Raw genomic sequence first — 16482 nt, 5'->3', positions numbered from 1 at the left:
TCGTATATCAGGGCAAAGCCCTGAATTTTCCGACTGCCCCTTAATCCATATCGATTAGATTTTTGGAAAAAAAAATATTGAAAAACTATAAATTTTGGACAATAACAAAGATCAATTGTGAAAATTTAAGTCGTACGAAATTAATATGACCGATTAGCTAGCCTCAATTCAATTTGGAACAGTTTTGTGCGGGTTAGTTTGCCCCGCGTAAATAATTCGCGTTACGCTTTCAGGATTATGGATAAAGTCTTCAAAGTGTGCCTGAATTAGTCCAGAGCATGGCCAAGTTGGTAATTTTCGAACTCCCAAAATTTTGCAAAAAGGATGGGAGATTAAATATCGTTTTAAATTTGATTTCAGGGAGTCAATATCTTCAATGGGGCACAAAGTTTTTGTTATGAACTTTTTCGATCGCCGAAAATTGACTGAATAAAAAAACCACACCAAGCATAATTATTCCGTCTTCTTCGGAAGTCGGAACAAAAATGGGCTACTTACCGTCTCGCCTATACACATAAAAATACCACATTTATGGTGTGCCATTGGTTTTTACACTTGCGATTGCAAGTGTTGCAACCGGGTAATAGACTTTTTCCCCCGTGAATAACTTTTTCACAGAATGACTTGAATTGACATCTCCAAATCTGTACTTTCGTCAATTAAGAGACAAATTTTTAGCATGTCTGCATTTTTAAACACCTGTTCTATTCAAAAAATGCTTTTTATTTTGATTCCTTTGTTGTCAACTCGCTTTTTAATTTTTTCGTTCGTTTTTTTTTATATCAGCGTGATCGGGATAAAGGATTCGGTCTAAATGAAATCGTTTTAGTGGCCTCATATTGCGTCTCTTGATGAGCGAGAGAATTTTTTGTGTGCGTGTGTTTGTTTTGAGGAAGCTGGGGACTTGAAAATGTTTTTTTTAATGTTTTTCGGCTTTAAGGGTTTTTGCTCAGGTTGTTTCTACTTGTTGCCGCTTTGTAAGTTTTCTTCCTAATTTCAAATTCTCTTTTTTGGTATATATTTTTTGCAAAACTAGCTTTGCTCATTTGATTGATAGTTTTTTCGACATTTTGAATTTTTTAGAATTTATTTTCGACTTAGCGGTTTTCTTGTATTCTATCGCAAGTGGTGCGACGCTCTGCTTCGCCTCGATGTAACATTTTTAGTATCTGAATTCCAAATCTTTGACATTTGGTGGCTTTGTTATGCAAGTGCAAAATTTCGTAGGAAGATTATGTTTTAAGAGTATAAAAGAAGTGGTGGGTAAGGGGGTGTAGTTTCTGTAAAATTTTTTCATCCAACTTTTTTTTCGTAATGAGTGTTTAAGTAGGTGAAAGTTCGAACCGAGGAAGAAAAATACTAATTTTTCATTAAGGCGTTCAATCCAACGATAACTTATCACCATTTCTAGTGTTCATGAACTGCTGGTTCGGATTTTGCATCTCAAAAGGATCTGATACGTACTCGTACTAGGGGAATGGAGGACTGTTTTTCCTGCCCCAACCTCACATATGCATCAATTTGATAGTGTACCGATAATTTTTACATGCTTAAGTAAGTATCAGGACCAAAAACGTTTGACATGTCTGTCCGATTTGAACCGAAGTTTGATAGTTGTTTGGATTGGTTGGATTCGGTTACTGGACAGATTTCCCTCCAATTGCTATTAGAATTCTAATATGCTCGTATCATATTGACATTTGAAATATATCGAACGACCATGCGGTGCTTCTTTTGGTTGTTTGTTCAAATTAAATATGCGCGGAATATTTAATTCTCTAAACCATATATCATATCCAAAGTAATACTCAATTTAAGATGGTATTGTCTGAGCGATTTGAAATTTTGCATATGCAACACTTGTTGCATCATGGTCCTGTGGCTTAGCGGTTAAAGCGCCTGTCTAGTAAACAGGAGATCGGTGGTTCAAATCCGCCCAGGACCTTTAGGAATCTTTTTAAAGATTTTCCAACAAAAATTTTGTTAATTTTGAATTTGTTTTCAAGGTCAAACACTTGATAAAAGACGATGCCAGGTCTGAAGACAGTAAAGATGCAGATGAGGCTGGTTCCAAATCAAGGCGAAAGCAACAGACCAAAATCAGCGACCACGTGGTTACTTCATTTATGGCTCCGAAGAACAAAATTGGCGACAAACGTGGGAAGAAGAAGTTCAATCTGTCCTCGACTGAAGAAGATGACAAACAGAAAGATGGGAGGGAGTCGGAGTTGTCGGAGGACAATGACACTGGGTCACCTGACTTCAAGTGCAGAATCAGTGGGAGCAGAAAGAGAGGCAGGCCAGAGCAGGCATCGAAGAGTGACCAGTCGGAGGATGAAGATGACAGAAAGGTGAAAAAAAGGCCCTGTTCTATTGCCGTTTTTCCACCACCGCCGACTAAAATAGATTTTCTCCGAGAAATTTTAATTTTACAAAATTAAAATTAGTATGTATGAAGAGCAAAAATCTTTGAATTAGTTAGTTAGCATGCTATCTAAATTTCAAATTAATCAAGCGCATGGGCTCTTTTTCCACAGCTTCGCCTCTGTTTAAATTCATATGTTTGCGTCTCCGGCAAAAGGTGGTTGAAGGTGTTCGGAGGTGATTTATTTTTTTCTTGAAAATTGAAATTATTTTGTAACTAGAAAAATAATTTTCAAAAAAACTTTTTTTTCTGTCAGTTATTTGTTGACACTATTTTACGCTTGTGATTAGCAAGCGTTATCGAATCGGAATATAGCCTTTTTTCGGGCTAGCAACTAGCCTAACAAAATCACTGAATCATTTGTGCAGCGTTCAATTCTGCAGCAAACATGAGCAATTTTCTTGAAAGTTCAAATTTAGCTACTGGTTACGAAAATTAGTTGACGGCGAAAGGTCTTGGCTCGAATCCGGTGAGCACCTGTTTTTTAAGCTCAAAGTATTTCGTATCAAAAAATTTATTGTCCTATCAGTTGTCTGCTTACGTTTTGTCGGCTAAGTTCCCACATTTCTTACCTTTCTTGTGCTGTAAGCTAATTTTATTGCAAATGAAAGTTTCTTTGATTCTTTTATTACCCTTGCGATAAGCAAGGGTATTGCAATCGGGTACTAGACTTTTTTCCCGTAAATAACTTGTTCACAGAATGGTCAAAATTAGAAATAAATAATTTAGGTTCAGTTCATAGTAGATTCAAGTTTCTTTGCGTTTCAAAAAAAGTGTCGGCTTATGATTTGCCTACTTGTATTTTGTCGATTTAGTTGCCACATCGGAAAATTGTTTTTTTTTATATACGAATTTTACATATTCCTTGCTCTTAGTGTTTAGATTTACTTCGGCTGTTTGTAATTTCTTGACTTAGTCTTTTTTCGATAAGAAATTTTTTCTGCCCAAATGATTTAGGCTTGTAATTTATCGTCTTAGTGACCTAATGTTGAGTCGTTTCACATGAAACGTAGCTTCAATGCTCACATCTGATTCGCGCAAATTGCTAAAATCTTAAGAGAAAGTTTCAAGTAGTTTTTCATGCCATCATTTTTTCTTTTTTTTTCTTTTTTTTTCTTTTCCTTTTTTTGACTTGATTGTTTTCAGCCTATTTTATATCAGTTTGATGGACTCGTTTTGCGTCGTTCTAAGAGCGAAAAATTGTGTGCGCGTGTGTGTTATGGGATTTAGGGCGACTCAATAGTTTTTCATTAGTCTTAAATTTTTTGGAATTGTTTTTCGGTTTTTCTGGTTTTTTTTACTTAATAGCTTTTGCCTTATATTACATCGTCCAGTTGCCTCATTTTGCTTCATTTAACAAGCAAATAAATTTTTGTTTTTTCAGGGCAAGGACGATTTGTTAACTTTTATTATAAATAGTCTTGCTAATTTTTTTTCGACATAAAGGGTTTCTAGTAATTGGTAAATATTTTTCCAATGCTAATTTCGTATTCTTCTGTTTTAGCATGGTTTTGTTTCAAAGTAGCCTGAATCATTTGGATAGATCTAGTTTTTTTTCACATTTTCGATTTTATTTCTCGACTTTTTTCCGACTTAGCGGTTTTTTGGTTTGTATCGCAAGTGGCGCGAAGCGCAGCCTCGCCTCTGGGTCAATTAACGGTTGACTCTGTTTTAGGAATATATCGAGCAAAGCTAGCTTAGGAACAAAGCGAGTATCAGTTTTTCAGTAAAAATTCTTAAATTTGTTCACGCTCAAATTTGATTGTTCGCGGTTTGATTTTTGATTTCCGAAGTTCGATTCATTTCTTTTGTTGAAAGGAAGGAAACCTCCACTATCAAACAGTAATAGTGTGAAGGTCACGATTAACGTTATCGACTTCTAATTTCGAAAGTAGAATTCATTTACAGATTTCTCAGCGGAAAAAATACCTATTGGCCCAGTTCTCTCAAATTGGTATAATTTATCAAAAAATGTCAATTAAATTAATCTTGAAATTCTAAGAGCTTAAAAGTCATATATTTTTTGTCTGTTAAATTTGAAGTTTTTTCAAAAAGCAAGTTAGTTTTTTTCCATTTCTTTGCGTTCATGACTCTTTAGCAACTTTCTGTTGGATATGTCTTAGAATGCTCATCAAAATAAAAGTACTTCGTTATCCGTTTTTTTTTAAATAAGTGAACTTCTAGTCGAGAAGCTTTAACGCGAGAAGCTTGAAGTCGAGGAGCTTTAATGCCTTAAACTTGAAATTTTCTGCCCGAAAATTAGGTGCCATTTTTCGGTTTTCATGTTCATTGGAACTGTTCTTACTGTCCGTTTTCAATGTTTTATTAGCCAGTTTTTTCACCTTTGCATTAGTTTTCGAAAGACAATGAAGTATCTGGTTGAACTTCTAAGACCACTACGGTGATGTCATCTTTCTATGAGTTCCAAGAGAAGTGAAAAAAAGGAATTATTCAATATTCAATTTCAGAGATAGGAAATCAGTTTGTTTTCTCCTTTTTCTGTTCATAATTAGCTATGTTTGTCTACATTGAGATAATTGGTTTCCTTTCTTCAAAGAAAAGTACAATAAAGATGGTAATTTTTTTAGGTGTACTTTACCCGAACGCGAAACAGTTCGAAGACAAAACTATCAAGGTTCAAATCTCCCACACGAAGCCCAAATACTGAAGAGGACAATGAGAAAGAAAACGAGCAACTGAGCGGCCAATTGAGTAATTCTCCATCATCGAACAAAAGAACACCCAGTGTGTCGAGAAATGGTTCACGAGGGACTCCTGCGAACACACCCAAGAAGGACGAAGAGAATCAGAAGACGGGTAGACAGGAAGATGAAGGCAAGGAAGGGCAATCGAAAACAAGACCGAGCAGGCTTCAAACCAATTCAAGGAATACTGAAAGCGAAAAAGATCACAAGTCAACAACAAGCTCGACTTCAAAGTCGGAAACAAAACATTTGATGCCAGATAAAAAGCAATCTAAATTGACCAACATGTTATCCGGAAAAAGTGGTAGAAACACTAGAACTTCAGCACTCATGATTTCAAGCTCTGCAGTCGTTGAACCTGAGCTATTGGCGAAGAAAGCTCAACAACTTACTCCCAAAGACTTTCAGAAGAGCGGATCAAAGAAAAGCGAAGTACCGATTACAGGAAAACGAGTTACAAGAACACGAGGAGTTGTCTCTGAATACGATGAATCAGATACTTCAAAAGCAAGTCAGTCAACGCCGAAGAACAAAGCCAGAAAAATTCAAAAACTCGATAGCACACCGTCTAGTGATGTTAATTCACCCGCGTCTCTGATCGAAACCGGGACACCCTCGAACCGAACCAGGAACAGGATGAAGTCTGTAGCCGCCATTTAATTGATGGTTGAACGCACTTCGGTGTAGAAAACTTGCAGAAATTTCAACTACTTAATATTATCTTAGTCCAATTTGTTTGTGCGTTTTGCGTTTTTTGATATATCAAGGTTTTGATTTATAAAAATTGTGAACTTTTGTATGCTTTCATTTTCGATATATTTTTGTGTGCCTTATGATCTATAATATTAGAATTTGAATTTGTTCATTTCACCACGAGAATAATTTCCATGACTACAAGATTGGATATTTCACGCTTTTTCCTTAGTTTGATATTAACTATAAGGTGAGCATTCCTGTAGGCAACGATCACATAATTTCGAGAACAGTCATTTTTTCAACAGAAAATCAAATTTCAAAGTAATTGAAGATGTACAGATGAGAATTCATATGCGCTGATGATTGAGTTGATTGATTCCTTGTGGCGGGAAAATGAAAAGTCAGAAAACCAAGCAACCATTGATTCTTTAATTCAGTGACATGCAATTGCTCGATTTTTACCTTTTTACTCTCACTGTGTATGTGTGTGTGTGTGTGTGGGGGGGGGGGGGGCTACGTCAAATCCTACTAGAAAGGTTAAGACTGCGCTAAAAGTAGTCACCATTAGTGCAGGCGTAACTAATGCCTTATTAGCCTCTTATGATGTCAAGCTGGTAGCTTATTATTCCTAATTGCTTTTGTGAACTTTTATTGAGTACCACTCAGGTACATAGTATCATTACTCGAATGGATATCAATCCTTTCTCATTTTCTCTGAGTTTACCGAACGGGTTTCCTCTAAACGTTTGCTCAGATCTATCTATATTAATCAAGAGTAAAAAGGTAGTAACCGAGCAATTGCAGGTCACTGAATTAAAGGGTTAGGCACTGGGTTAAGCATCAACAAATTGTAACTTATTTACCGTTATCAAAACATTGTTTTTCACCTAGTTTGCACTTGTACTTATTAAGTAAAGAGTTAAGCTTCAAAGTGATTGTGAGTTTTGAACATAGTTCAGTCTCTTAAATAGGTCTTGATGTGTTTTTTGTTTGTTTTTTCAGGAAAAATTTTTCACTCTCACATTTGATTTTCCACTGTTTGTCTTTGATAACTTTTTAACTTTAGCTTATTTCTTTAGTGAAAAGGAAGGCAACTCGACTATCAAACATCAAAAGTTTAAAGGTCATGAAAAACGTGGTTGACTTTAAGTTTCTTAAGTGGATTTTACATTTCAATTTTCCCAGCAAAATAAAGAATTTACTTGATAATCCAGTTTTCTTAAATTGGGTTAATGTTGTCAAAGAAGTGTCAACCGCTATTTGTTCTGGAAATTCAAAGAATTTGTAGGCGATCTATGTTTTTTGCGAAATTCGAAGGTGCGTCTTTAAAAGCAATCTAAATTGACCAACATGTTATCCGGAAAAAGTGGTAGAAACACTAGAACTTCAGCACTCATGATTTCAAGCTCTGCAGTCGTTGAACCTGAGCTATTGGCGAAGAAAGCTCAACAACTTACTCCCAAAGACTTTCAGAAGAGCGGATCAAAGAAAAGCGAAGTACCGATTACAGGAAAACGAGTTACAAGAACACGAGAAGTTGTCTCTGAATACGATGAATCAGATACTTCAAAAGCAAGTCAGTCAACGCCGAAGAACAAAGCCAGAAAAATTCAAAAACTCGATAGCACACCGTCTAGTGATGTTAATTCACCCGCGTCTCTGATCGAAACCGGGACACCCTCGAACCGAACCAGGAACAGGATGAAGTCTGTAGCCGCCATTTAATTGATGGTTGAACGCACTTCGGTGTAGAAAACTTGCAGAAATTTCAACTACTTAATATTATCTTAGTCCAATTTGTTTGTGCGTTTTGCGTTTTTTGATATATCAAGGTTTTGATTTATAAAAATTGTGAACTTTTGTATGCTTTCATTTTCGATATATTTTTGTGTGCCTTATGATCTATAATATTAGAATTTGAATTTGTTCATTTCACCACGAGAATAATTTCCATGACTACAAGATTGGATATTTCACGCTTTTTCCTTAGTTTGATATTAACTATAAGTTGAGCATTCCTGTAGGCAACGATCACATAATTTCGAGAACAGTCATTTTTTCAACAGAAAATCAAATTTCAAAGTAATTGAAGATGTACAGATGAGAATTCATATGCGCTGATGATTGAGTTGATTGATTCCTTGTGGCGGGAAAATGAAAAGTCAGAAAACCAAGCAACCATTGATTCTTTAATTCAGTGACATGCAATTGCTCGATTTTTACCTTTTTACTCTCACTGTGTATGTGTGTGTGTGTGTGTGTGGGGGGGGGGGGGGGGCTACGTCAAATCCTACTAGAAAGGTTAAGACTGCGCTAAAAGTAGTCACCATTAGTGCAGGCGTAACTAATGCCTTATTAGCCTCTTATGATGTCAAGCTGGTAGCTTATTATTCCTAATTGCTTTTGTGAACTTTTATTGAGTACCACTCAGGTACATAGTATCATTACTCGAATGGATATCAATCCTTTCTCATTTTCTCTGAGTTTACCGAACGGGTTTCCTCTAAACGTTTGCTCAGATCTATCTATATTAATCAAGAGTAAAAAGGTAGTAACCGAGCAATTGCAGGTCACTGAATTAAAGGGTTAGGCACTGGGTTAAGCATCAACAAATTGTAACTTATTTACCGTTATCAAAACATTGTTTTTCACCTAGTTTGCACTTGTACTTATTAAGTAAAGAGTTAAGCTTCAAAGTGATTGTGAGTTTTGAACATAGTTCAGTCTCTTAAATAGGTCTTGATGTGTTTTTTGTTTGTTTTTTCAGGAAAAATTTTTCACTCTCACATTTGATTTTCCACTGTTTGTCTTTGATAACTTTTTAACTTTAGCTTATTTCTTTAGTGAAAAGGAAGGCAACTCGACTATCAAACATCAAAAGTTTAAAGGTCATGAAAAACGTGGTTGACTTTAAGTTTCTTAAGTGGATTTTACATTTCAATTTTCCCAGCAAAATAAAGAATTTACTTGATAATCCAGTTTTCTTAAATTGGGTTAATGTTGTCAAAGAAGTGTCAACCGCTATTTGTTCTGGAAATTCAAAGAATTTGTAGGCGATCTATGTTTTTTGCGAAATTCGAAGGTGCGTCTTTATTTTTAGTCATTTTTTCCATTCATTGTGTTCATTGACTCAGTTCAACTGTTTATTGGCTATGTTTTAAATTCTTATTGCGCCTAGAATGGAATTACGACATTTATCATGATATGTCTGGTCCCCCCTCCCGACGATTATACGTAGCTTAGATCATTAGGTGATTAGTGTATTAGTACGAACCTTCTTTTTTCTAACCTAACTCGCAAACAAAAGTGTTCATCAATAATGTTCGTTTATTTGGGCGCACTTTTGTTATAATTACGAGCTGTAACATAGGAAATTTCAAAGAATCTGTTCTCTGCCTTATTTGTAGCTAGTGTTTGTGAATTATAAAGCGTCCGTTGCTTGAGACTCATAATCTCCTGGTCGCACATCGATCCGATACGTTACCGATTTTTTTCGAAATCGAGGCTTATTTCACTTTTTATTATTGCACTTTATAGAGCTGCTTTTTCGACGTTTTCTCGCTTTTGTTTTTTTTTTGTCTTTTTCTCGCTATTGTTTTTCGCTATTGTTCGCTTCTGTGTAGAAAATATTATATTAAGATTCGGTGAACGTAGTGTAGATTCTTATATAGGTCGCGCGATACTTTTTGTCAGGAAAATTCTTAAAATTTGTCTGGCTCAAATTTACTTTTTTGCGGTTTGACTTTGATTTCTTTGAAGGTTTTGATTAAGAGCTTTAAGGTATCTAGTGTTTTCTTAGAAATTCGAAAGTTGAGATTTTAAAGCATGTCAGTATGTATTTTTTTTCTGTTTACTTGCGTTCATTGACTCTTTTCCAACTGTTTGTTGGCTATGTTTTCATAGCTGTCACGTGATAGATTTGTCTTTCTAAAGTTTTTCCGTTGTTTTGTAGGGGAAAATTGGTTTGGATTTCGAGTTTTCATTGTAAATTTCCGTCAAGTGTCGATGAAAATTAAACAAACGCTTTTCAAAATTACGGTTAAAACGATAGTTACGATTCATCACCCATCAAAAGACGGTTTAAGCAACTGTGGCTACGCCGCTTGTCATGATTAAAAGTGAATAAGTGAATTGAATATCCAGATGTGAAATGACTTTATCGGCGATTGTTTTCGTCGGTCTCGTTGACCTCTCCATTCAATGGGTCTGTTTCGTCTTCTCAGCCTTACTTCGTACAGAGAAGTTCTTCGATCTAGTGGGAGGATCCTCTTTCATCATCTGTGTCAGTTTGTCTTTTCACTACAATGACCGATGGAATGACAAAATAGCCCTGATCCAGTACTGCTTTGTAGTTCTTTGGGCTATGAGGCTGGGTATGTTTCTGGTTTATCGAATCTGGAGAGATGGAAAAGACAGACGCTTTGATGACATTAAATCCAGCATCCCGAAGTTGTTCATAACTTGGAACTTCCAGGCAGTCTGGGTGTTCTTGACACTTCTCCCTACACTTTGGATGTTCGAATGGAGCAATTTCAAGAACAAAGAGCCGTCAATGGGACAGTACATCGGATGGTCAGTATGGATGTTTGGGTTCGCTTTTGAGACGATCTCAGATCACCAGAAACTAATATTCAAAGAGAAACCGGAAAATGCGCGCAAGTTTATCAAACATGGATTGTGGAGTATTTCCCGACATCCAAACTACTTCGGCGAAATCGCCCTTTGGTGGGGACTGTTCATTGCGGCCGTGGGAACCTTTGATGATCCGAGTTGGACTCTGTATACTGTAATAGGACCTCTTTTCGTCACATTCTTGCTCGGATTTTTCTCACTGCGAATGTTGGAACAGAGCTCAGATGAAAAATATGGGCAGAATGCACAGTACAGTGAATACAAACAGAAAACCAACATTTTGATTCCATTCATTTTGTAGATGAGATAATTTGAGAAGGAAAAAATGTGTTTATTTTTCAAACTCACTAATTTAGTGTTGATTTTGTTTTAGTTTATGTAATTGTTAACAACAAATAGAAAACTACCAGTGTTTATGAGCAATACTTCTTAGTTTTACAAAAATATTATTGAAGTAGAAAATATTAACAATTATTCTTCAGTTTTATCCGAAATCAAAAGGTGAAGATTCGCCTAAAACTTTCTACAGTCGTGGTTCACGCTCAATTTGAGTTTTTCTCGGCATGACTTTTGATTTTAATTCCAATCCAATTTCATTCGCTAAAAAAAAGGTAATACGGTCTCCAATGAAGTTCAAATTACTTCTAGTTAAAAATATGAAGAGATAAAACCAGTGTTTTTAACTCATAAATCTATCTATCCCAAAATCAGGTGGGTAGCTAAAGCTGTCTGTAGCCTTCAAAAATTGAAATATTACAATTAGATATCGATTTTGGAAGATATAAAAAATTTTCTGCACCATTGATTAAAATTTGAAGATAAGATATTTGTCTAATGGGTTTTTGTCTACAGATTTAGCCTGAAACTGCTATAATCTCGGTTTTATCGATGAATAGAAAACCGCTTTCGCTTAACACGATGTTCTGTGAAATGATACCAGTCTTCAGGTGAGAGATGAAATGCTGAGGTTGAAAAGCAGAGCTCAAAACTAGACTTATGGTGATATGATTTTTTTCTCTATTTTTTTTTCGAAATTTAGTTTTTATTTGTATCCGCTTCTGTTGTTTTCTTGTCAGATCTGCTTACGAATTTGCGAGAGGTTCTAAAATTGCCGTTGTCATCTAAGCATATCGCAAATAGTGCTTTTGTTGCTTTTTAGAGTAAACATGGAAACGAAAATTTTACAAATTAAAAAAGTTTTCCCCAATTTTAAAATTAATTACCATTGATTATCTGCTTATGTTTAATAGGCTTAGGTAACGCAATACGAATTTTTTTTGTGCTGTAGGCTCCTCACTGATTGCAAGTATTGTTGATTTTTCCATGTACTTAAATATTTACTAACCCTGGCTGATTTTCATTTTTTTTCACAACAAAGTTTTACTCGGCTCTAGATGGTTTCGGCTTATATTGTATCGGCTTAGTCTAATTATTTAGTGTCGTTTGAAGTGCAAAAATTGATTGTTGTTAATTAATTCAGGTCGGTTGCTGCAAAAGTTCTAAGTCTTGAAACTTAGTCGCTCAAACTATTTTTGACCACAATTTTTTTATGTTTTTTTTTTTTTTTCATTTTTGACTTTATTTTTGATGGCATAATGGCCGCTCAAAAACTAGTATAAACGTTTTTTTTTAAGCCGGTATTTGTGTTTCCAGCTGTTTTATGTTGGAATTGAGTTTTTCTTCATTCCAGAAAAATCAACTTTCAAATTGACTTAGTTGTTTCCGTCTCTGTTAGCTAGCTTGCAATGCTTTTATTGCGTTGTACCGCAATTGAGGCGCCTCAACTTTGTTGGTTTGGATAAGTAGCCATTTCTTACTTTTTTGGCGTTTTTCTGAATTGGTTAATTTGTAACCAGATTTTATCTAGAGATTTAAGCAGTTTTGACAGTTGGTATGCTGGTATCTTATTTGCGAAATTTTTGCGAGTATTGCCATGCAAAGGCGAATATAACTTTTTCAATAGACTTGAAGATAAACATTCAGATAGAAAACGCTCTTAGAGGCGCTTTGAAATTTATTTTTTGGTTGATGATTTTCAGGAAACAATTTCCAGGTTCAACAAGGATAGCCGGTTACTGTGCAAATTGCACAGAATGTTCTGACCATCTATATCTATCTATCTATATCTATCTATCTATCTATCTATATCTATCTATCTATCTATACTATATTTAAATGCGAGTGACAGCTATCTCCCATGTTTAAGCATAATAATTGTGCATGTTTAACGAAAGAATTTTTCATGTTTAAGCTATAGCATATATTGCATTGCTTAAGTAAATTTTTCAATTAGTTTTCCGCAAGGTCAATAATTTTCAGTAATTTTTTTTTCGAGGGCAAATTAAGTCTGTCTGTCTGTTTACCTCCTTTTTCATTTAATTTGATTATGTCTGTCTACTCGTCTCCTAGTTTTTTAACTTTCAATTTGGTTTCGACGATTCAGTTCAAAATAACAATACTGTCAAACGGTTGTCGCCAATTCTTCCTCTTAATCTTTATCTGGATTTTCGATCTTTTTCTTCTATCTTTTTTTCTAATTTTTTTCGATCCTTCTTTTGCGATCTTTTTTTCTATCTTTCTTTTTATTTTTCAATCTTTCATTTCTGATCTTTCTTTTTCGATTTTTTTTTTCATCTTTTTCTATCTTTGTTTTAATCCTTTTTCGATCTTTTTTTCAATCTTTTTTTTTCAATCTTTTCGATCCTTCTTTTGCGATCTTTTTTTCATCTTTCTTTTTCTTTCTTTTTATCTTTCTTTTTCGATCTTTTGTTTTTTTCTATCTTTTTTCGATCCTTCTTTTTCGAGCCTTTTTCTATCTTTTTTTTTCGATCTTTCGCTTTTTATTTTTCAATCTTTCATTTTTGATCCTTCTTTTTCGATCTTTTTTTCATCTTTTTCTATCTTTGTTTTAATCCTTTTTCGATCTTTTTTTAATCTTTTTTTTTTCAATCTTTTCGATCCTTCTTTTTCGATCTTTTTTTCGTCTTTCTTTTTCGATCTTTTGTTTTTTTTTTGATCTTTTTTCGATCTTTTTTCTGTTTTTTTCTAATTTTTTTTCAATCCTTGTTTTGAGATCTTTTTTTCGATCCTCTTTCTAATCTCGTTTTTCGATTCTTCTTTTTCGATCTTTTTTCTTATCTTTTTTTCAATCTTATCGATCATTCTTTTTCGAGCCCTCTTTTTCTATCTTTTTTTCATCTTTATCTTTTTTCGATCTTTTGTTCTCTTTTTTTTGCGATTTTTTTTCTGTCTTTTCTTATTTTATGTTTTTTATTCTCCTTTTTCTTAAATTTCTTCAATACTTTTTCGATTTCTTTTTCAATCCTTCTTTTCGCTCTTTCTTTTTTTTTTTAATTTTTTTTTCTAAATTAAAACTTAATTTTTGATGTAATTTTTGTTTCCAAAATTTGAGATGTCTTACCTTTTAATTGGGTGCTGTCAGGGTACTCTCATGAGTGGCGAATCTTGCCTCCAAATAGGACTGCTCAAATCTTTGTAGTTTTCGAGATATGACGTTTTTTTTATGATTTTTCAAAAAAATTTCAGAAAACGTAACAAATTTTTTTCTTCAAAGTTTGAAATTCCCAACTCTGTTGTTGGGGTTATCAGAGAACTCTCGGGGGTTGCGCTCCAATTATGACTGCTCACATTTTTATAGTTTTCGAGATATGACGCTTTTTGTGATTTTTTCAAAATATTTTCCAAAAAACGAATTAATTTTTGTTTTCGAAATTCCTTACCATGTAGTTGTATGCTGTGAAGGTACTTTCAGTGGTTGCGAATCTTGCCTCCAAATATGACTGCTGAAATCCTTGTAGTGTTCGAGATATGACGTTTCTGATTTTTCGAATGAATTTCAGAAAATTTAAAGGAAATTTTTTTCTTAAAAATTTGAAATTCCTTTCTTAAAAATTTGAAATTCCTTATGTAATTGGGTGCTGTCAGAGTACACTAAAAGCCTGCAGATCTGGTTTCCACTATATGCGGTTTTTCGTGAGTTTTCAAAAGTTCGAAGCACCGGTGGTGTGTTATACGCTAGTATTCTTTAAAAACTACAAGAAAAAGTGTAGTTTTCAAATTAGTGTAGTTTTTTTTCCGCGCGGTGTGATAGACGGATCTGACGATAAACTATGATGTAAACTATAATGTAGGCTTAATCGAGTTTTTTTTTTGAATTTCGCTTCCTAAAATGGCATTAAAAATCTCGAAAAACTATTTTTCCTCGATGAAAATTATATTAAGCATAAATAAGCTATTGTTAACTGCTTAAACTACCCATAAATAAGCCTGCTCGCTGGCATTTGTTGCTTGAATTCGACAAAAAAATCAAAAATTTCAAATCGGTTTTTCTCGATACTAGAAAAAAATTCTGCGAAATTTTTAACGTGGTTCAAATCACGACTGAAAAGGCCTTAATATGATATATCACTCAACCCAGTCTGATGATTCTTTGTGGTACCTGATATTGCTTGGAAAAAAACTGAAACACCCGAAAACAAAGTTCCTCCCTATTTTCTCAATGGTCGGAACAATAATCTGTTTTATGCACCGTAGGTGCGAATGACTCAAAAACATACGCCTTCCTGACTAAGGTATGTATGAAAGCAATCTAAGGAACGGTGACATAGATAAGCAAATAAGGCAAATGACTCTTGTCCATAGGTCTGGATTCGTTGTCAAGCTTTTTAAAGTTTTGAAGTTAAAGGTCCCATTTTTTGATATTTTGCCATTTTGGAACTTTTTTATACAGCTTGTGTTTAATGTATCTGTGTAAAAGGGCTATTATGAATCAGTTTTTATTTTTTTTTATATAAAACTTTCCTGAATTATTTCCGCCTTGTGTAACTTCGGCTCACATTTTACCAAATTTATAACTTTCACATTAATGCTTGCATCGGTTTCCAGCAAGTACGTTATCTAATTTGATTTTTTGTCTCATCAATGGCCTTTTTGAAATAAAATTTTTGTGTCTCGAAGTTTTATTTTAGTTTGTTTCGCCTCAATGATTTCAGAATTCTAACACTTGCAACAGTTAAAGTATTGCAAACGTGTACAAGACTTTTCCCTGTAAATAATACTATTCGCAGGATATGAGTTTTTATGGTGGTGCTGAACAAACCTGTACTTTTGACAACTAATAGACAAATTTTGAGCATGTCTTCATTTTCATTTAATTTTGACTTAGCGGCTTTTTTGTACAATGCTGATTCAAATTATTCAAAAAAAAAAATTGAAATCTTGAAAGCGTTTTTTTTTTAAAAAACTTGAGTTGACTTAAAGTGAAAAATGATGAAGACAAAACTTTATAACACTCGCGAAAAGAGAGAGAAAACTTCGCCTGGATTGCAGTGATTTTTTTTTATTTATGACTTTTTTCCGGTTAACAACTTCTTTTTCTCAAAAATAATCAATTGATGGCTTGATTTACGACGAATTCTTTTTTCCACCACATTTGGCCTAAGATTAACGACTACACCTGATATGCCAAAGGTTCGAATCGGGCTAGGACCTGTTTTTTTAACTGAAAATTTTTTGCAGGTCTTAATCTGCATGTTTGACCTGGAGATAATGCCAATGCCTGAAATTTTTGAGGACGTCCAATTCTGCACGTTCTGTCTGGAAGTAACGTCCATACTTGGCAATACAAAGGTCCAGGGTTTTAATACGGCCAGGTTCTGTCCATTTTGGAAACTGAATTTTTTAGTCGAAAAATAAATGTTGGCCCTTTTCTTATTTTTGCTAGCTTGTAGTCGCTGCAACACAAATTTTTCAGCTGGTTGAAGCAATTTTCACTTTAATTTCAAATCCTTTTGATAAGTTTGTGTAAAAATTTTGGCTTATTTTTTTGATAAAAATAGGATAATCGATTGCTTTAGATCTTTTTGTTCTCCTTCTCCTCGTCTCAGTCACAAGGAAAGAATAGTTAGAGTTTTGTTTTAAATTTTTACAATTGTTAACACTTGTTACAAGTGTATCAGTATGAACTTACGTTTTTTCACCTCAAGTCGCAAATATTGGTGCCAC

At 34.3% G+C, this 16482-nt stretch overlaps 2 protein-coding genes and 1 non-coding gene across 3 annotated transcripts in view; all 3 read left to right on the top strand.

Annotated features, from left to right (window-relative positions):
• Nucleotides 1–6044, top strand: part of LOC134848149 (sister chromatid cohesion protein PDS5 homolog A-B-like) — a 350720-nt gene extending 344676 nt beyond the window's left edge. The window contains exons 10-11 of the mRNA XM_063865508.1: nucleotides 2007–2351; nucleotides 5014–6044. Coding sequence (XP_063721578.1) covers nucleotides 2007–2351; nucleotides 5014–5790 — 1122 coding nt within the window. The 3' untranslated portion in view covers nucleotides 5791–6044. The remainder of the gene's footprint in view (nucleotides 1–2006; nucleotides 2352–5013) is intronic.
• On the top strand, nucleotides 1873–1945 carry Trnat-agu (transfer RNA threonine (anticodon AGU)). Its single transcript has one exon. It is a non-coding gene; the product is annotated as a tRNA-Thr (tRNA).
• A 3932-nt stretch (nucleotides 6045–9976) lies between the features above and the next one.
• On the top strand, nucleotides 9977–10759 carry LOC134848809 (uncharacterized). Its single transcript, XM_063866321.1, has one exon. It carries the CDS (start codon nucleotides 9977–9979, stop codon nucleotides 10757–10759), a length of 783 nt encoding a protein of 260 aa, XP_063722391.1.
• The last annotated feature ends 5723 nt before the right edge of the window (nucleotides 10760–16482 follow it).

The sequence above is a fragment of the Symsagittifera roscoffensis genome, chromosome 6, assembly GCF_963678635.1.
Source record: "Symsagittifera roscoffensis chromosome 6, txSymRosc1.1, whole genome shotgun sequence".
Taxonomy (NCBI): domain Eukaryota; kingdom Metazoa; phylum Xenacoelomorpha; order Acoela; family Convolutidae; genus Symsagittifera; species Symsagittifera roscoffensis.
The sequence above is the reverse complement of the archived record's forward strand: the minus strand, read 5'-3'. Positions and strand labels throughout refer to the sequence as shown.